Source organism: Trachemys scripta, chromosome 7 (genome assembly GCF_013100865.1).
Source record: "Trachemys scripta elegans isolate TJP31775 chromosome 7, CAS_Tse_1.0, whole genome shotgun sequence".
Taxonomy (NCBI): Eukaryota; Metazoa; Chordata; order Testudines; family Emydidae; genus Trachemys; species Trachemys scripta.
The window spans coordinates 48,866,978-48,886,470 of record NC_048304.1 but is presented as its reverse complement, the minus strand read 5'-3'; the positions used below and the strand labels follow the sequence as shown (position 1 = coordinate 48,886,470).

The 19,493-nt window shown below is 58.3% G+C and overlaps 1 protein-coding gene across 4 annotated transcripts; it reads right to left on the bottom strand.

Annotated features, from left to right (window-relative positions):
• Positions 1–2,274: 2,274 nt before the first annotated feature.
• On the bottom strand, positions 2,275–18,122 carry HYAL2 (hyaluronidase 2). Of its 4 annotated transcripts, none has more exons than XM_034776529.1 (4): positions 17,697–18,122; positions 9,315–10,288; positions 4,771–4,860; positions 2,275–4,212 (listed from the first exon to the last, which is right to left on the bottom strand). In XM_034776529.1, the coding sequence occupies exons 2-4, from the start codon at positions 10,239–10,241 to the stop codon at positions 3,811–3,813; spliced, it is 1,419 nt and encodes a 472-aa protein (XP_034632420.1). In that variant the 5' UTR covers positions 10,242–10,288; positions 17,697–18,122; the 3' UTR covers positions 2,275–3,810. The 4 variants fall into 4 exon arrangements, with proteins under 4 accessions (XP_034632420.1, XP_034632419.1, XP_034632421.1 ...); XM_034776528.1 differs by having other exon boundaries at positions 17,701–18,121; XM_034776530.1 differs by lacking the exon at positions 17,697–18,122 and adding an exon at positions 11,993–12,338.
• Between the last annotated feature and the right edge of the window lie 1,371 nt (positions 18,123–19,493).

Genomic DNA, 19,493 nt, shown 5'->3' with positions numbered 1-19,493 from the left:
ATTCCCAGCCCTGGGACCAACCCTGCCTGCGCTGCCGGCTCAGCCCAGCAGACATACCCAAGCAGCGCCCATGAGTGTGGCTGGGAGGCAGGGCTTGGGGGAGTGGGTCTGTGGGGAGTAGGTGGGGGTGCTGGGCTGTGAAGGGGCGGGGAGGATCTGTGTGTGTTGGGGCACTAAGGAGTGGAGATTCTATGGGGGGTGCTGGGCAGTTGTGGTTGGGTCTGGGGGGGCACTGGGCATAGGGGGTTGGGGGGGGGGCTTGGGGGGGGGGGCTGTGTGGCATCATATGGGCCTGCCCCCAAGGGGACATACTGGCAGCACAGGGCCAGGCGGGCCACTGTGCATCTGGCAACTGCTGGTTTGTAAATAGTGCCCTTGCACTGGGCGGAGCGGGGCTTCCCCTGCCATGCCATGCCCCGCCCCATTGCCTCCAGCTGGCCTTTTGCTCTGGGGACTGACCTCCCTGCACCGTGCTCCACTGCCTCCATGGGGTCCCACAACTATGTTTGGCGACGGACCCACAAAAGGTTAAGGCGGCCCTGTCCTTCCCCTTTCCCACTGAACACTTGCCTCAACCCCCATATAACCCCTTCCCCTCACTGTCCCATGGTGCTTTGGGGCATGGTGCCTAGCAGGAGTGGGAGTCAGGCTGGAGCCCTCTGTCCCCTCATCTCTCCCATCCCCCTCTTCTTCCTTCCCCTTCCTCCCCTCCTCTGTCCTGGAACAAGGGGGGCCATTCTTGCAAATTGCACTGGAAGGCCAGCGGCCGCATGCAAGTCAAGCCCGGCCTCATCTTTGAAATTATTAGTAGGTAACGAAAGTGCCAGCCACTCAGCCGCCCTCCGCCTACTGACCCCAGCTCCATCCCATCCAGCCACGTGCCCAAGCCTGGCAAGCTGCTGGGGCCCTTCCCCATGAGGTCAACATGGCCGCAGCTCCAGGACTTTTTCTAACCAGACTACCGAAAAGCCCTGTTGGGCTGTTGCCCCCTGAAAATGTACCCCAAAGCATCATGGGGGAGACATGCCCTGCAAAAACACACAAAAACCAAAGACACCAGGCTGACCCTGGCAGAGAGGAGCCAACTATGTGATACTGCAGCTACCTTGCCTGTGCATCTGCTGGCTGGCACACAATAAGCAGGGTTGGGCTAGCCCAGACTTGGGTGAGTGACCACCCCACAACCCCCAGCTGCTACAGAAAGTGGGGTGGGGTATTCTCAGCTGGTGCTGTGATGCAGGGAGTATAAGTGGGTGCAGGGTTGGTTCGAGAGTCTCATTACTGGATCTACTTTGGGGGCCCTGGATGTCATGAATAAATAAAATAAAACAACCCCCTGGCTGTTGTGTGTTAGACCACAGGGAAATCTTGGATTTTAAGCATTTACCAAAGTAAAATTTAGCACCTGTCTCTTGCTCTGTGATTTCTATTATAAAAAGGATGAAGACTGGCATGTTTTGGCATTTCTGACAATAATTTGGGGTCCCTAGAAAGTTGCTGGGGGGGAAAAAACACCCCCATATCCTTCCAGTAGCACCAGGCCTGAGTAAGGGGCTCAGTAGGGGACACACACCCCTCAGTCACTGCTGACCCCAATGGGACGCTCAGAATGCCATGTTTCAGGGAGCAAAGGGGGCTACTCGATAGGGGGCACTCTCCTGTCAATCATGGCCACTCTCCAGGTGCTGCTGTATTTCAGGCCAGCTGTAAAAGCAAGGCCCCTCCCCTAGTGCTGGTACCAACACAGGGTGATCATACCCAGGGCATGGGACAGTGCTGGTATGGGGGGGGGGGGGGTAGCACCCACTGCATGTGCACTGTTTAAGGAGAACACAAAGACGAGTGGGCAAAGACAGCCCCCCTCCCTACTGGCTTCACACCATACTGAGGGGCATGAGACCAAGGGGAAGGGAAACATCCCAGAGCAGCAGGCACCCCACTGAGCCAAGTTTCCAGCACTCAGATCTGGGGTCTGGCCGTAGGGGGTGAGCCATGTAGCTAAGTGCAGCACCCTGCAGTGCATGAGCAGGGCCAGCTGTCAGAGATGGGTCTCACCTCCTGTAATTAACCCCAAGGCCCCAGCCGCGTGGCTTCCAGAGAGGGTCAGTCACCGATGGTGGTTTCAGCAGCCCCAGCTTTCCTCCTTGCTGCTGGCCTCGAATGAGCATGCAGCATTGCTGTACGCAATAAAAATACCCCTGCGTATCTCCCCAGCACTGGCTGCATTTCAGCCCCCAGCAGCAGAGAATCCATGCAGAAACCACACTGCTGGTGCACAGGGCCACCAGTAGTTTTATGGACAGATGTTGGAGGACAGGCCTCCCATGAGGTACCAGCCTCTGTACATGGAACAAGTCACAGGCTGAACAATAAATGACCTGGCTGGGCTGTGGAGACATGGGGCTGCCTGCTGCTCCCCCCTTGCCCTGGAGCTGCAGGCATGACTCACACCAACTCCCTTAGTACCCCCTCCACAAGCTAGCCTTCCCCACCGCAGTCTGCTGCTGACATCCCAGGGGGAAAGGGAATCCAGCCCAGCAGGAAGCCACTGCCCAGCCAGGGAGAGTGCACACCCTACAGGAGCAGGAGACCTCACAGGCAGATGTCTCTATGCCATGTACCAGGAGCTAACAGAGGGCAGCCCAGTGAGCCGGGGAGGGAGGGGTGCTTGGTACCGTGCACACTGGCTGTTGAGTCATACACCAGGGACCAGGAGAAACGGGGAATTGTCAGCATTGGGGGGGGGGGGGGGGGAGAAATGGTCTGGACTTGACACAGATATAGGTGCCTCCCTATCCCAGGCACTGTGCCAGCCAAGAGGGGCCCAACCATAAGCCCCGGGAACACCTGCCCCAGCCTCCCCTGCAGCAGGGGTGGGGCAATAGGGCTGCCCCCTGCTCCCAGGGCAAGGGGGAGCCATGCTGTAAGCAAACAGCAGCCGCCTGCTCTCTTGTTCCGCCTTTAATGGTGAGGTAAAGCACTTTGGTTTCTCGGTGACAGAGGCAGGGTGCTGGTTCCTGGGAGGCACCTGGCCCAGCCCCTGCCTCACTCAGGCACTGAAGGGCATATCATCCTACAGCCCATAAACTCTGCCCCCAGGGGGGGTTTCCACACACATATAGTAGTATTTGTCACATCAGGCCTTGTCTCCCCAACACTCCTCTGCTCACTGCCTATCCACCCCCCTCCTTACAACAGAAGAAGGGTCCTGCCATCCCATTGCTCCTCCACACCCCACAAAGCCTACAGTAGAGCTAGGGGGCACCCCACACCCCCTGTGCAGCTTGGCTCATGCTGAGAGGCCCCTCTCCCTCTGCTGAGCCGGGGAGGGGATGAGCATCCCCCCCACCCACACACCATGGGGCACGGCTCCACACTGGGGCACACCCAGCAGCAGGGAAGGAGGAGCTACCTAGGCCTGGGGGATGAAGCCAATCCAGGGCACAGCCCTTGTATTTCCACACCAGGGCAGATCTCCCCCGACTCCCAGCTGCAGGCTGTCCCCTACCCCTACATCACTGCCCAAGAACATCCCCCATCCCCCAGCTGCAGGCACTCTGCTGGCCAGCAGGGAGCACTAGAGGGACCTCTTGCCCCATTGGCTGTGGCAGAGGTAGAGGGCCACCTCCAATAGATCCACTACATCAGCACTAAATGAAATACAAAAGGCTCCTGGGTTCCAAGTCTGTCTGCCCCACAGAGGGGCACACCAGGCTCTGGCTACAAGTGCCATCTATTGCACCCATGCCCCTGCCATGCTAAGCACCAGAAGACTGCCTACTGCCATGAGGACCTGAGTAAGGGGCCAAGCTAGTCCAAGCAGGCCAGGAGCCCCAGCACCAGGAGTCCCAGAGTGGCACAGGTCGGGCAGGCTCCACTGTTGTGGGTGCTCAGCTGCCGCTCGCACGCATCCCCACGCCAGCCCTGGTAACACTGGCACCGGAAGTGGGTCCGTAGGTATGCGGTGTCAGCGGCAGACAGCTCCCCCTCCACCCGCAGCATTGGCTGCTGCCCGTCGGCTTCACCCCGGGGCCGGATCTGGAAGCTGAGAGGGTTGAGGTGGAGGAAGACGTTGGCGGTGCTGTCCCGGCGCAGGCAGCGCCCCCAGCCCTGGCACAGTGCCCGGCTGCAGTGCTGAGCCGCCGTGGTGACGTTGACGATGTAGTGACCCAGCTCCTCCTCCAGGTAGGCCTTGATAGTCCGGCAGGTGCTCTGGGAAGGGAATGAGGGGTGAGCGAGAGCCAGAGGAGAGCTGTGGACTGACTAGGAATCCAGGGGCAGTTCAAGCCCACCAATAGCACTGCCAGGCGTTAGCATTATTCTTTCACCTACCTTCAGATCCCCAGGGGCTGGCAGCACTATTGCTGCATGCAGGGGGTGGCACTACCCTATGCCCAGGCCAAGCCAGGAGGCAGAAATGCTGAGCAGGCCAGGCTCGGCAGGGCTCCAAGGAGACTGGCAGCTTCCTCTGCCCCACCGATTGCAGTGGGTCAGGCACCATGGGATGCTCAGACCTCGTGGGCACAGACCAGAGTGTCCAGCAAGGCCACAACATGCACTGTGCGCAGCCCCGGCTCACTCACAGCACAAGCTGCGGTAGGCAGATGCAAGCAGGGCACTGGGCCCAATCCCATTTCAGTCTTTGACTCCACAGGGGGCAGGAGCAGGCCTGTTGAGAGGTGCTCCCCATGCTCAATACCAGAGGTCAGATGGCAGGTGGATGCTTCCCTACTGCGGGCAGAGGGGGACCTGTCCTCCCCCGGTACCTACCTGGCTCTTGGTGTAGTCTGTATCACCCCAGAAGATGGCACCAGCTGCCCCCAGGGCTGCGCTCTCGCCGATGGTGGAGACCAGGTCCATCTGCCAGGGAGGAATCCAGACAGAGCCAATGGTTAGGGTGGAAACTTGCAGCAGGAAGTAGGCAGGCGCAGCTCCCTGAACCAACCTGCATATTCTAATCTATTGCTCCCACCTGGATACTCCAGAGGCAGGAGGCTCAGGCCATTGGCTCACATGGGAGGGCAGTGCCGCAGCAGTCAACCCCTGGTTGGGGGTGGTGGTGCTCAGACTCCAGTTAGGCTGCGTCAGAGACTTGAGCTCTCTGCTAGTCTCCGAGTAGGGCTAGGCCTGGCCAGGAGGCCTCCTGGGTGGCACTAGTGCCCTGCTGTGGTGTTAGAGGCAGGTGCTTTTGGGCACGCTAACTTGCCATTAAAGATCTCAGTGTACTTTTCCTGCTCCCCCCGCCCCCAATTCTGCTGCCCAAATCCCAGCTCCCTACACTGCACCTCCCTGATTGCTCCCCCAGTCCAGCTGCCTGGGGAATTCTCCATAACGTGCCTCACACTGTTGCTGGGTGTGGTTAGAACAGCTGCTGAACTCTACCCCAGAGGTGGCTGCCTTTCTTGCACCAGGGAGAGCAGTCCCACCCTCCCCCCTTGCAGTCCATGAAGCAGCTGGGGGTGAAAGGTTGCCAATTACCCAAGATTGGAGATATCCCAGGGCTGCACCCAGCCTAGTCGCACATGGGGGTGGAGCATCCCCACCCCATGCTCCTCACATTCCTGCCTCTCCCTTCCTTGCCCCAGGCCAGCATGCATGTTCCTGGGCTGGGCCTAGCCACCAGGGCTGCTAAGACAGCAGGTGGCCTGATGGAACAAGCACTGAAAGTCAGGCAGGAGGGAGGTGACTGGGCCTCACAGTACTGGGAGCCACCAGCAGCCAGGGAGCTGCCCTGAGAGCACCAGAGGTGGGAGGCAGGGCATCCTTGCAGCTCAGCTCCAGCCTGGGATGGGGGTGGGCAGCTGCAGGATTAACTTGTCTAACAAGTGGGACTGGTGGAGCTATTGAGAACCAGGCTCTGAGCAGCCTCCCCACACATGGCCTTGCCCACATACCTGGCTGCTGCAGGCCCCCCCCCCCCCCAGATCCCAGGCCTGGGCTCCCTGCACACAGCTCTGCCAGTGCCCCTCAATCCCAATCCACAGCCCCCTGCTATCCCTGCCCCAGGCTCTCCCCACACAGCCCTGCCAATGCCCCTCAAACCTGACCCACAGCAGCCCCCTGCTATCCTAGTCTCACAAAGGGGTTGTAGCCTATTAGAGTCCCTTCACGTCACATTAATCCAAACAGAGTCAGCTCTTCAGCACAGAAGTTAGTGCAAGGGTTCTCAACACAAATTTTGGTGGCTTCAGAGTGTGACCACCAACTCTTGCTAGTGCCACACTGACTTTTTCCTAAAATACTTAATTAACTTTAGGAAAAAAAAATATACACATCCAAATCATTATCATTTATTTATGTAGCATGGGTTTTTTGGGGTACAGACTCAAAAATAGTGCTGTGAAAAGTAATATTTGTATGTTGGTTAATATCACTTTTCACAGCACACTTGGTAGCTAGCTGGGAGGCTGTGATAAGTCTGCTGGGAAAAGTGATACTTGCTGAGAATAGTGATATTAACAAACATGCAAGCCCCAGGACAAATTAAGGCCTGGATGGGGGAGGGGGGGTCAGAACAGGAGCAGCCGCAGGGTTTTTGCTGCCCTAGGCGGCAGCGCTCCTCCTCTGAGCATTTGGCGGTCCTTCTGCTCCACATCTTCGGGTCACTTTGGTGGCGGGGTCCCGGAGCAAGTGAATTTCCTCCACAGACCCAGAGCAGAAGGACCCCCTGCCGCCGAATTTCTGCCGAGGGTGGCAAAATGTCACCCCCCAAATCCTGCCGCCCTAGGCGACCACCTAGGGTTGCCTAATGGAAGCGCCAGCCCTGGGTCAGAGGAGGAAGTAGTGGGGGCCTGGGGCCATGGACGCAGGGCCAGGGGAGACAGCAGGGGCCCAAAGCAAATGGGGGAAAGGAGGTGGTGTGCCTGCATGGCTGGAGCTGGGGGTCAGTGCCCATGGTTGCGTGGTCAGAGCCAGGGTCCATGCAGCTGAAGCTGGGGGTCAGAGCCTGCTGCCTCACAGCAGGGGCTAGAGGTCAGCACCAAGGGTCGGCTCTGCGGCTGGAACCAGGGACCAGAGCCTGAAGCTGGGGCCACACGGCCAGAGCAGAGGGTTGGCACCTGCAGTCCTATGGCCAGGTTCCTGAAGGCCCACCACTGGAGCCTGCGGCCCAACCACCCCAGGGCTGAGCCCTACCACCCCCTATCAAGTTGGGTTGAGAACTCACCTTGCTCCTGCAGCGCTGTACCCCACCAGTCTCTAGAGGCAGTGCAGGGCACTGCATCCAGGAGCAACAGGTCGGGGGGGGGGGGGGGGAGAGAGGAGGTGGAGTCCACCCCCCCGCTTCACTGCCCAGGAGGCTCTTGTGGCCACGCAAAAACCCCTGGTGGCTGCATGTGGCCACAGTGCCACATTTGAGAAATGCTGGACTCGTGGATTCAGAGCAATGCTGGGCAATAAGGGACCTTGAGAAGCCATCGAGTCCAGCCCCCTGTGCTGAGGCAGGACCAAGTAACCCTAGACCAGCCCTGACAGAGGTTTGTCTAATTTGGTCTTAAAAACCTCCAGTGACAGGGATTCCACAACCTCCCTTGGAGGCGATTAGTCTTTGTCCTACTGTCAGTGGCTATGGAGAACAATCAATCACCAGCCTCTTCGTAACAGCCCTTAACATATTTGAAGACTGGTATCAGGTTTCTCCCCCACCCACCCCCAGTCTTTTCTCAAGAAGAAACATGCCCCAATTTTTTAACCCGTCCTCACAGATCAGGTTTTCTAAGCCCTTGATCATTTTTGCTGCTCTTCTCTGGACTCTCTCCAGTTTGTCTACATCTTTCTAAAGTGTGGTGCCCAGAACTGGATCCAACACTCCAGATGAGGCCTCATCCATGCTGAGCAGTACAATGTCCTCCCCTACAAAACTCCCGTAATAATGAAATTAGCCTCTTTGGGGGAGGGGGGCAACTCTACCACATCAGTTTGATCCACTCTAAACCCCAGGCCCTTTTCAGCTGCACCACCACCTAGCCAGTAAGTCCCCATTTTGTAGCTGTGCATTTGATTTTTCCTTCCTAAGTGTAGTATGTTGCACTTGTCTTTACTGAAGTTCATTTTGTTGATTTCAGACCAATTCTCAATTTGACAAGGTCCTTTTGAATTCTAATCCTGCCCTCCAAAGGGCTCACAACACCTCCCATCTTGGTGTCCCCTACATATTTTTAATAGGCAAACTCCCCACTCCATCGTCCAAGTCATTAATGAAAATATTGACTAGCACTAGACCCAGGACTGATCCTTACAAGACCTCACTAGATGCACCCTCCCAGTCTGCCAACTAACTATGAAGTACCATCTTTCAGCCAATTGTGCATCCACTTTATCATAATGCTACCTAAACCCCATTTCCCTCCTTTCCTTATGAGGATGGCCAGCAGCCCACTGCCCTGCTCCTTACCAATGCTACGCCTAAGCTATCACTAGGGCACTTGCCAAACTCCAGCATCCAGTGTCTCATAATTAACCCTCATTGCCTCCATGAGGACTAGTGTGCCCATGTTACAGAAATGGAAACTGAAGGGACAGGAGAGGATTTATTCAAGGTCAGAAAAATTAAGTGCCAGGATTGAGAATAGAAGCCAGGAGTCCCGGCTCGCTGTCTCTTCTTCTAGCCACTAGACCCCACTCCGCAGCCAGAGCCAGGAATAGAATGCAGGAGTCCTGGCACCCATTTCCCACTCTAACCATTAGAACACCTGGTCCTTCCTCCCCTGCACACAAGATCGGGCCTGTCCAGTAAGAGGGGAGCTGCACTCTAGCAACAATATGTACTACAGAGAGAAGCAGCCTGCCACCCACAGAGACCCCACTCCCATCCCCAACCCCTCTGCCCCCCCAGAGCACTTCCTGTGGGAAGTGACCCCAGCCAGGAGCTGCACTCAGGACACATGAGGAAGCATTTAAGCATGTGCTGCCCTGGCAGGCAGTGGAAAAGGAGGACACAAACACCAAGAGCAGGGGGCAATCTGCCCAGCTGGGGTCACTTGTGTCCTCCCACTCATCTCCACCCCCTCAATATGCCCAGAAGGCCAGGGTGGAGAGGCCCCCTCCCATGCAGCTAGGAGCCACCCAACTGGGCAGGACAGCATGGGGACCCCGAGAACCTCTGACTCCCTGGTAAAGTCCATCCCCTTGGTATGTTCTGGTGCCTTTGCTGTAATATGCTGGGAAGGTGTGTGATCACACTGCCCCCTAGTGGTGAGCCCATCCACTACCCTCTCCCAGAACCAGAGAGCTACAGGCCCAGGAAGAAACAGGGTTCTAGCTCCAACATTTCTGGCAGAAATGGGTCTGTCCCTGGGGCGCCAGCACCGCCTTACCCTGCTCAGCACGTCCAGCTTACGGCTGTAGGTGGGCCTGGCGTAGACGAAGACAGGCAGTGAGTAGCCGTCGTGGTGCTGGTGGGAGATCCGCAGAGCCTCCATGACCCGCGAGCGCACGAACTTGCGGCCGTTCTCAGAGGAGGCCAGGACCTGGTCTAGGTAGATGGAAGGGTAGAGGGCTTTGCTCTCCTTCCAGAGCCAGGACAGCCGGTCATTGCGTGTCTTCTCCACGTCAGGGCAGCGTCCCGTGTAGCTGTCAGGGTTCTTGCTGTAGTCGTGGTTGTAGCAGTCCGGGAAGAGGTAGTAACCCCACAGCTGCTTAGGCCGGTAGCTCTTGGCGTACTGTAGGGTGCGGAGCATGAATTTCCGGGCCGAGCTCTCAAACTCGTACTGGGCCTCCTTGTTCACCATGTCCTCCTGCCAGTCGGGGTGCCGCGACAGCACCAGCTGCCGGGAGTTCTTGCGGTAGATGTCTTTGTTCTGCCAGTTGCGGATCCAGATGGGCCGCCATTCCTCCCAGTCAATGACAGCCAGACCTTCCTTGGCCTCTGAGCGGATGTACTTGCGGATGCCCTCCTCTAGCCGGTCCAGGTGCTCCCGGAGGCTGCTGTTCTGGGGGACACCCCCATTCACAGCCACCTGCTGCTCATCGTAGTAGGGGTAGAGGCCCAGGCGCTCCTTGTAGAAGATGGTGAGGTTCTGGTCTACAAAGCCCTCATTGGGCGAGGCCTGCAGGTCAAAGAGGCTGAAGTCCAGCTGGACCTTGAAGCGGGGCCTGCAGTCCTGGGTGGGTGCGTTCCAGGCCACAATGAAGGGCTTCCGGGTGAAAAGGGGGGCAAAGGTTGGCTTCTCATCCTGCCCACGGCTGCCAGTGACAGCAAGGACCAGGAGCCATGGCACTGCCAGCACAGAGCCGCCCCGCATTCTCTCTCACTAGGCTGCTCAGTCACAGGATGGCTTCAGGTCACAGCCTGCAGAGGGACAAGGCTGTAAGAGGGTAGGGCAAAAGGCACTCCCCCACCCCGCTAGCAATAGAGCTTTGCAAGCTTCCCCCAGTTCTGCCAATGCCCCGAAGGCCCCCTACTATCCCAACCCCACAAACCCAGCTTTGCCAATGCCCCTCCAATCCATTGAGGTACTCAAATCATCTGCCACTGGCCCCCATGTGAACACCTCACAAATGTTGGTGTATCTCTGCTCTGAACTGGGGAGAATACTTTTCCACTTTGCTGAAGGGAAACTGAGGCACAAAGCTCAAATGACTAGCCTGAGGCCATACAGGATGACTGCAGTGGAGCTGGGAACTGAACCTAGATCTCCTACATTGCAGACTAGCATCTCAGACCCCAGACCAGCCTTCCTGCCCTACTCTGCCAAGGCACTTTGGTCCTGACCTGCCACAACCCACCTGAGCCCAGTACAACTTGATGGGCAGCAGAGACTCATCCTTAGGAGGGGAAGCTTCCAGCCACAAAATCCTCCAGCACCAACACAGGTACAGGGCTGGGAGCAGTCCCAGACCCAGGTCTGTCAGCACAGCAGGCTGAACAGCCTCCCCAACCCCAGCAAAGGGCCGGCTCCAGCGCTCAGGTCCAATAGTACAATTCCAGCATAGCTTTCTTGACAGTCCCACCAGCAAGAGCCAGGCCCCATCACACAGCAGGCACATAACCTCCCTGGAAGGGAGCTTGCAATTTAGGGCCTGGTTCCGATCTCTCCCACACGTGGCGCCGACTACTCGGGTCGAATCACTCCGGATTGAGGCTGGCGATAAACCGGTAGGATCGGGCCCCACGCCGAAGGTTTGAAGCCCTAAAACATCCCAGGAATGTGCGGGCCTTAGCTTATCAGCGCAGTCGGTGGGTCGGACACGCTTTGTTCCAGACCGATCCCTCCCTCTCCCCCGGCTGCGCCCTCGTGCGACCCCCAGACCCCCGCCGGAGCTCCGCCGGGGTGTGCCAGCGAGGCCACCTTTTGTTCGGCAGCTCCGCGCACGGAGCAACAGGCTTCGCACGAGCTACGGGACAGTACGAACTTTTTTCCATTGTAATAGCCTGCGAGGCCAAGCGATCGGCGAGAAGCAAGAGCCGGAGATCAAATAGCAAAGGGGGAGCGGGGGAAGAGAAAAATGTGGGTGTCAGCAAAGCAAGCGCTCGCACAAAGCCGCACAGAGCAGCCCCAAGGAGCGGTGCTGCAGCGAGAACAGATCTGCTCTCAGCCCGGCCGGCCGGCTAGCGGCACAAATCACAGCAGGGCGCAGAGCCGGGAGAGGGGGAATCCGTGCAGCGGCGCGTCCGGGAGAGAGCCGGGGCTCCCCAGAGTTACCAGCTCCCCAGGCTTGGGGGGGGTCTGCCCGCCCGTTGGGCCCCCCCTCGCCGAACCCCCAGCCAAGCCGCACGTCGGGATCCAGACCGCAAGCTGCTGGAGCGGGGCAGGGCAAGGCAGGGAAACAGAGGACCTTTCCCGGCCACCCAGGGCTTCGCTCCAGAGCGGGACGCTCGCCAGGCAGCGGGGGAGGTTGGCAGCCCCCGCGTTAGAACCGGGGCCGGTAGGAGCGCCCCACGCCGCTGCTGCCTCCCGCCCCGCTCCCGGCAGCTGGGAAAGTTCCCGCCCCGCCCAGTCCCGGCCGGGCGAGCGGCCCCAGCAGCTCGCCTGCGCTCCGGACTCGTACTCACCTGAGACTCAGCTCCCCCATCGCCCCCCAGCGAGCCCCTTTTAAAGGGCCACGAACCCAGCACCGCCCCGCTCGCCGCTGCCAGCCTCGGCAGCCCCTTTAAAAGCCCAGAGGCTGGAGCGGCCCAACGCGAGCTGAAGGGGAGGCGAGATCCCCAAGGAGTCCCCCCGCCTCTAGGGAGGCACTGGCTCAGCGCGCGGCCGAGTGGCCGGAAGCGGGAGGGAAGTCTTGCGGCCCTTGGCTCGGTCTGCAACGTTTTTAACGCTCCGTGGCAACGGGGACTGTTCTTTTTTTTTGTGCCCTAGTCCTCACTCCCTTCCCCAGCCGACAGGAGCCACTTGGTACAGCCCGGCTGTCTTGGCATGCCAGGCGCCGCTTGCTACTGAACTACAGGGGGGCGGCGCACGCCGGGGCAGGGCGGGGCTGGGGGAGCGGCCGGGCCAACGGAGCCCGCCCAGGGCGGCAGTTAGGGGAGCGGCGAACTGCTGCAGCGCCGGCCTCTGCCCGCAGGGGGCGCTGTGGGGAGGGTCACTGGTTGTGTGGGAGCTCCCAGCTCTCCAGCCCCAGCCTCTCCCAGAGGGGGCGCTGTGGGGAGTGGAGCAGGAGCACTGGCTGCCTGGCGTCCCGGTTACTCCAGTTTCAGCATCTCCCAGCATGGGGCGCTGTGGGTAGTGGGGCAGAGGTTGCTGGCTGGTGTGTGTGTGGGTCCGGGCTGCCCCAGCCCCAGAGTCCCCTGCGATTCCAGTGTTCGGAGCCCGTTTTCTCCGGGCGCTGCAGACAATGGGGCAGGCATGTCTGCTGCCTTGCCCTCGCCCAGGAGGAGTTGGTCTAAGGATTGATTTGGGAGCACTGGTTCTCTGATCAAGTCACAAAGCGGTTGTTATGTCAACGTCTGGGAATCCCTAGGAACGTTTGTTTCATTATGGATTATACATAAACATCTGCTGGGGGAACAATGTCATCTACAGTGAATGGCCTTTGTCTTGGGTGGGCCATTTTCCTTCCTAGGAATGCGCCCGCCAATATGCTGGGTTCAATGGCTCCCCCAGAGCCCTGGCAACTGACTGCCGGGGCAGGGCTTGGCATGCCAAATGGCTGGCACGTTCCAGCCAGACGGCGTTCTGGAACCCCTCCAAAGTGCCACTAGAGCTCAATCAAAACCAACTCTTCAGAGCCAGAAGGCCAAGCGGCTGGATCTTCTCCCATCTCAAGGTTATTTGCATGTTCTTGTGATAGCAGAAGCTGACGGCACTCAGGGGTTCAATGGGGCTTGTCTGAGTTTGGCAGCTGGCTGATGTACGGTGCCAGCTTGGGAACCTGCAGACACAGGATGCTGAGCGATGAGCCCTAGTTGAGTTCAGCTGCAGTCGAGGGTTTTCCTCATCTCTGGAAATCAGGCTTCTGTCTAACTACATAACAGAGCCACTGCTTTCCCCATACCACCTGGCCAGCAGGCCTCAACCCTGTCCCAGAAGGGCCTTGAGACCCATGGTGTCCCAGGCCTCTCTGCTGAGAGTGCTACCACCAGGAGCAGAAATGGTGCTTGTCAGCTCAGGCTGTCTCCAAGGCTTTACGCTTTGCTTGAACCCTCCTCTCTGGGAGCCCTGGGCCGTGCCAAGGAACATGGGTGTTAAAGAGACAGTGCTGCACACTGGATTCCTTATTGATTAAAGCCTCCAAAAAGTGTCTTCAGTCACCTACGGTACTGGGGACTGGGATGGCTCTGGGGATGGAGATGGAGTCTCTCACCTCTAGGTCCCTAGTTCCATAACCCAGCCAGGTCAAAGGAGACCAAAGAGCTTTGCCTTGGGGTGGCTGATCAGTGGCCTGTTGGCCATGAATTAGATGGGGAGGGATGTCCCAGTCCATTTCCAAATGGGCCAGAGTATCTACGTGACACCCACTGCCACCAAACCTGCCGGCACTCCCAGCAGCGAGACCAAGAGCTGAGTTGGCCACAGGGTCCCTCTGCAGTAGGGAAACGGCCCACAGGCTGACCTAGGTGGCCCACTGCAGATCTCTCTTGATCCACCCAGGATTGCTGCTGCAAATGGGGATAGTAGGACGAGATCATTGGGGACACCATTACAGGGTGCACAACTGGGCCCCAGTTCTCAAATGGTTTGGGCCCATCTACAGTAGCGCTTCCCTCAATGGTGAGGGTGGGTCCAAGGGGAATGTATTGATTGCTTTTGCTGGCCTCCAGCGGACTTCCCTGTCTCACACATAGACTTTGGGCTCTGCGGGGTGGGGCTGAGGCATGCGGGTGATATGGAGGCCGTTTGCCCAGCCGCTGCCCATGCTGTATCTTGGCTGCAAGCAACCAGAGGCCTTTGAGCTCCAGGGCTGTCACCACAGCCCCAATCTCACCCCCCCCCCCAACACACACACACAATCCAATGCAGTTTTATGTTTGCACTGCCAGCTGGCCTGGGCACCTCCCCTTCCTTCCTCTGCTGGGCTCTCAGGGCACCAGGGAAATAACCTTGGGGCTTGCTTCTAGTTGGGCCCTGCTTTTCCAGCCACATGTGAGCCACTTACAAGCCACTGTGGGTGTAAAGTAATTAAGGGCTTGTCTACATGGGGAGTTTGACCACGTACACTTAGTCCAGAAGTGCCTGCTTCTGATTTAGCTTAGCTCCCTTTGGCTGTCCACATGTAGGCTTACAGTGGTTTAAATTTACTCCCTTAGCTTCTACTGGTAGAACCCTCCCCCCTCCCCCCCAAACCCCCACCCACACCCCCCCCCCCCCCCCCCCCCCCCCCCCCCAGCCCGCACACACACACACACACACACACAGGGTAAGGAGCCATCGGCACCGTGGCAAGCCCAGTACAGAAGATCCACTCCCACCCCAGGCATTACTCGCTGGTTACACAAATGGAGGGACAAACAACAGGGCATCACATTAGGGCTGTTCTTAACAAGCAGCCACCCCACAGACAAGCACTGCTACCGCCCCACTCTACTGCTTCTGCTGGGAGAGGCGGGCCTGGTAACTGGGGGCTCCCCTCACACCCAGCGCTCCTGCCCCCTCCCCACAGTGCCCCCTGCTGGGAGAGGCTGGGGCTGGAGTAGCTGGGCGCTCCCCCCACAGCCAGCGCTCCTTCCCCATGCCCCTGCTGGAAGAGGCCGGGGCTGGTGTAGCCAGGAGCTCCCCCCACAGCCAACGCTCCTCCCCCACTCCCCGCAGAACCTCCTGCTGGGAGAGGCTGGACTGGAATAGCTGGGAGCTCCCCCCACAGCCAGTGCTCCTGCCCCACTCCCTACAGCAGGTGCCAGAATCATCAGGATAGAGTGGTACCAGCAATGCCCCTGAGCAGCAGCGGGTGGGTTCTGGCAGTGCATGCCCACTGTGTGAGGCCCAAGGCCAGGGAATAACAACACAGAGGAGAGCTACTGGATTAGCTGGCGCCTTTGTCCCAGCTGAGACGGATCTCCAGCAGCAGAGGAAATGAAGGGATGCTGATCTGTAATCCGATCACAGCCCCCCACACCACTGCACTGGGGAGGGGCAAAGGGGTGAGGCCCAAAGGCTCCCTGGAGAGCTGGAATCTGCAGTTCGGGGTGGAGGGGGTGAGCTCCCAGCCAGAGGAGGGGGAAGGCACCGGGGCTAGGCTGAGGAAGGGGGCCAGGCCAGCCAAACAATGGGGGCTCCCAGAGGAACTGGCTGTGGAGCTCGGGGCTTTGTTCCACACAAAAGGCTCAGGAGGCAGCAGTGGGGCAGCTCCCAGCACTGAGGCTAGCCAGCCCACATTCTGGGAGCTGGGGGCTTTGTCAGCCCAACCCCAAGCCCCGCACATGAGCATAGGCAGCCAATTCAGGATGGATACGCACATCCAGCTATGCCAACTACGCCTGCACTTCCCCTCCGCCCGCCCAGAGCTACACCCCCTCATTACAGGCCCCAATTCCCACACTCCCCCCAATAAAGACTCCAATTCCCCCACCCACCCCTATTACAGACTCCAATTCCCGCTGCCCCCCCATTACAGATCTCAATTCCCCCTTTCCACCCCCCCACCCACCCCCATTACAGACCCTAATTCCCCCTTCCCACCACTCCGCCCACCCCATTACAGATCCCAATGCCCCCTGCCCACCCCCCATTACAGACCCCAATTCCCTCCACCCCATGTTACGCCAGGTCTCTACAGGGGCCAAGGCTGACTGTCACTAGGAGATGCTGTTCTGCCTGGGGGGCTGCCCCGTGGGTGTAACACCGCGCAATGGCTGCAGCGTAGGATTATCATTCCATGCCTCCTTGCTGGGAACAAAGCAAAGCAACCCAAGCTGGGGCTGACGGAGGAGATAATACACGCAGCCTGCCCATCCGGCTTCTTGACAGGCCAGGAAATCCATGTGCCTGGGATGAGGGAACAGCCAGGAAGAAACGCAGGAAGCCAGATGTGTTCCAGGCTGGAAGCATGAGACACTCACCGACAGCCCAGAAGGAGGGGCAGGGGCTGGCATAACTAGGAGCTCCCACCACCAGCCAACACTCCTGCCACCTCCCCACAGTGCCCCCTGCTGGGAGAGGCTGGGACAGGAACTGCTCTGTGTCTAGCACTCTCACTTTTCTGGACAGTGCCTCCTCTGTTTTAATCCTGAAAACACTGTAAATAAGCCACTTGTCCCCAATACAGAGAACTGAGATAGCAAGTCCCTGCTGAGTACTCTGGTCTGGATACAGAACCAGAGCACCCCCCCGCCACACACACTTACTTTCCACACACAAACCACAGCCTGAGACCCACAGCCCTGTATCCTTCCAGTTACCGAGTCTCATGTTGCCACACTAACAATATAACTCACAAAGCCCTTTGCAAAGCTGGGGGTCATCACCACCATTGCACAGATGGGGAAACTGAGGCACTAAGAGTTACCCAAAGACACATTGAAAGTCGGTGACAGAACCAGGTCCTGAGCAGGTGCCCATGCCCAGCTAGATGAGAGTAATGGACATTGCAAGTCACTGGATGTTCTACTCCCCTCTGGGACAGCTCGCCGGGGTGGTTCTAGCACAAGGCACTGGGCACTCACAAGGCACTCACGCTCCAGTTAGTGCATTAAGTCTTGTCTCCTACCCCTGGCCTGGCATTGGGTCAGGATCAGATCCTTTGCTAGCCTCCTGCGGCCCCTCTATAGGTTAACACTGGATGTGTCCTTAGCACCACCCATTGGAGGGTGTCATAGCACTTTGGGGACATTCATTTACCCACAGAAACTCTCTGGGAGCCCAGTCAGTATCATTAGCCCCCTTTTATAGATGGGGAAACTGAGGCACAGAGTGAGGAAGCAACTTGACATGATCATGCAGCAGACCAGCAGCAGAGCTGGGCATTGAACCCAGCTCTTCCAAGGCCTAGCCCAGTGCACCAGCCACTAGGTAACACTATCAGAATGGGCATGTGATGGAGCTGGGAATAGACCCCAGGAATCCTGACACACATTGCCCCCCATTCTCACTGTTAGATTCCCATGCCCCCCACTTTCCTTCCAGAACTGGGAATAGGACCCAGGAGTCCTGATTTCCACCCCGCACTCCCCTTCCAGAGCTGGGAAGAGAACCGAGGCATCCCAACTCCCTGCTCTTATCACTCCCTTCCTGACCTTGTTTCTATTGCTAGGTCCATCCCAGCCCATTATTCTCTCCAGGTAAAGCAGGTCCCTTCGCCCTCCCCAAGTATAAAAAATGACTCACCCACCTGGCTTGGCTTTCTGTGGCTCCGAGTGGCAGCAGCAATGTTGGCGCAGGGAAGGGTGTGGTAGGGAGATCAGTCCACACTGGGGGAAACCCCTCACGGATGGCTGCACCAGTGAAGGAAGGAAGAAAGAAATGAACGAAGGAGCCGTCGAGGAGAGTTTTGACCCCTGCAGGGGATCTCTGAACAGTCCAAAGGGTCCGGATTGGACAGAGACGCTTCCTGGGCTGTGCCGTCCCGGGGCTAGGATTCCAGGGACAGCGGGGCTGGACAGTGGCTCTGTCTCCCAGTGTCTCTTTCTTCTTCTCAGCTCTCCTATGCTCGGTCCCCTTCTCCAGAGGTGCACACTCTCACTCTCTCCAGCCCAGGGAGTTGTGCGCTCCCCAGTTCTCATCCGCCCCGTGGAGCTGCCCTATGTGCCTTAGCCAGTGCCCACCCCCTTGTTCCCCTAGACTCCCCCCTAGCTTGGAAGGCCTTTCTCCCGGAACCGAGCCTCATTTCCTGCTGGCAAATGGAAAGGGAAGCAGTGCAGTCCCTGCTCAGCAACCACAAGGCCTCCACAAGCTGAGAGGTGGGAGGGAGGGTGGCTCAGAGGTCAGTGAGGGCTCAGGGGATCTCCCCTGCGTTCGCCTCCACTTGCAACCCATAGCGATTGCTACTGTTCCATCATGCGCCACCCCAGCTTCCCCCACCCCTGCCGATGGGGCAAGATTGGGGCTTAGCATGGGCCTGGATTGGGCGCCGCTTCCCATCCTGTTCCTGCTGTTCTGAAGTCGTCACCTGCCCCACCCCAAAAGAAAACACTGTTACAAGAGTCATCCAAAAGCTCTCCAGACTCTTGGCTCCAAAGTGCATCTCTCCCAACCTGTAGGTGGCACTGCAGAGCAGCCAGGCCTGGCATAGTGCCCCCAAGCTGTGCTCTGAGTGTGTCCGGTACCACCACAATGTGTCAGAAGGTTCTGCTCCCCTTGACTGGTTCTTCCTCCACTTCTGGGTCTGCCTGACTCCAGCAGGAGAGCACTGTCTGCAGGCGAGGGGACCGGAGCCTGCACTGTTAGAGGATGCCAGAGAGGCTATAGCCCCCATTGCTCCCTAAGCTGAACTGCACATGGGTGCAGGGCCAATACAGGAGCCACATTCTGGGGCTGGCGCAGAGGTCCCTCGCCAGTTGTTCGTGGAACATTGGCGGGTGTGCCATGGAGATCTGGCAGGGCACAATGGCGCAGGTGCCCCATCTTCTTTACAGGTGCTAAACCCCATAAAAGACATTAGAAATGCACAAAGACTTTCCCACAGAAGCACATGCCGGAGCTGCCCCAGAGATGTTCTGCAGTCACCCGGGAAGTGGGGGGTGGGAAGATGTCCCCATGACACTCTCCTGGGCCCAGACTGAGGTTGTAAAGGGAATTTGCAGGACCCTGGGATGTGTCCTGAGTTGATGTCAGGGAGGTTGATCCTTGTCTGGGCTGGCCTAGAATTTGTGGGATTCGGTATGTGGCAGGCGGGGGAGGAGGTGTCTTCTCAGGCCTTGTTGCCTTAGAAGGGAAAATTGCTGGAACTCTGCAATTGTAGCTTTAGTTCCAGCTTGTTCCCAAGGATGGTGCAGTTACAGTTCAGCGCTAAGGAGCAGTTTCCCAAGGGGCTGTTTGCTATTCCTAGCCCAGGGTACATGGGTGCTGCCAGAATCCCTTGGCTAGCAGGAGGGTGAAGGGGCAGGTGAAGGAGCAGCAGGACAGAACCAGCATAGTTCTCTCGGGGAGCATCATGGCTGTGTGGTCCCAGGAAATGCCGGCATT

Coding starts and splice junctions, on each gene's coding strand:
- HYAL2 (XM_034776529.1), bottom strand. CDS start 10,241: ATGCGGGGCGGCTCTGTGCTGGCAGTGCCATGGCTCCTGGTCCTTGCT. Junction 4,861..9,314: donor AGCTGGACGTGCTGAGCAGG/GTAAGGCGGTGC, acceptor CCTCCCTGGCAG/ATGGACCTGGTCTCCACCAT. Junction 4,213..4,770: donor CAGACTACACCAAGAGCCAG/GTAGGTACCGGG, acceptor TTCCCTTCCCAG/AGCACCTGCCGGACTATCAA.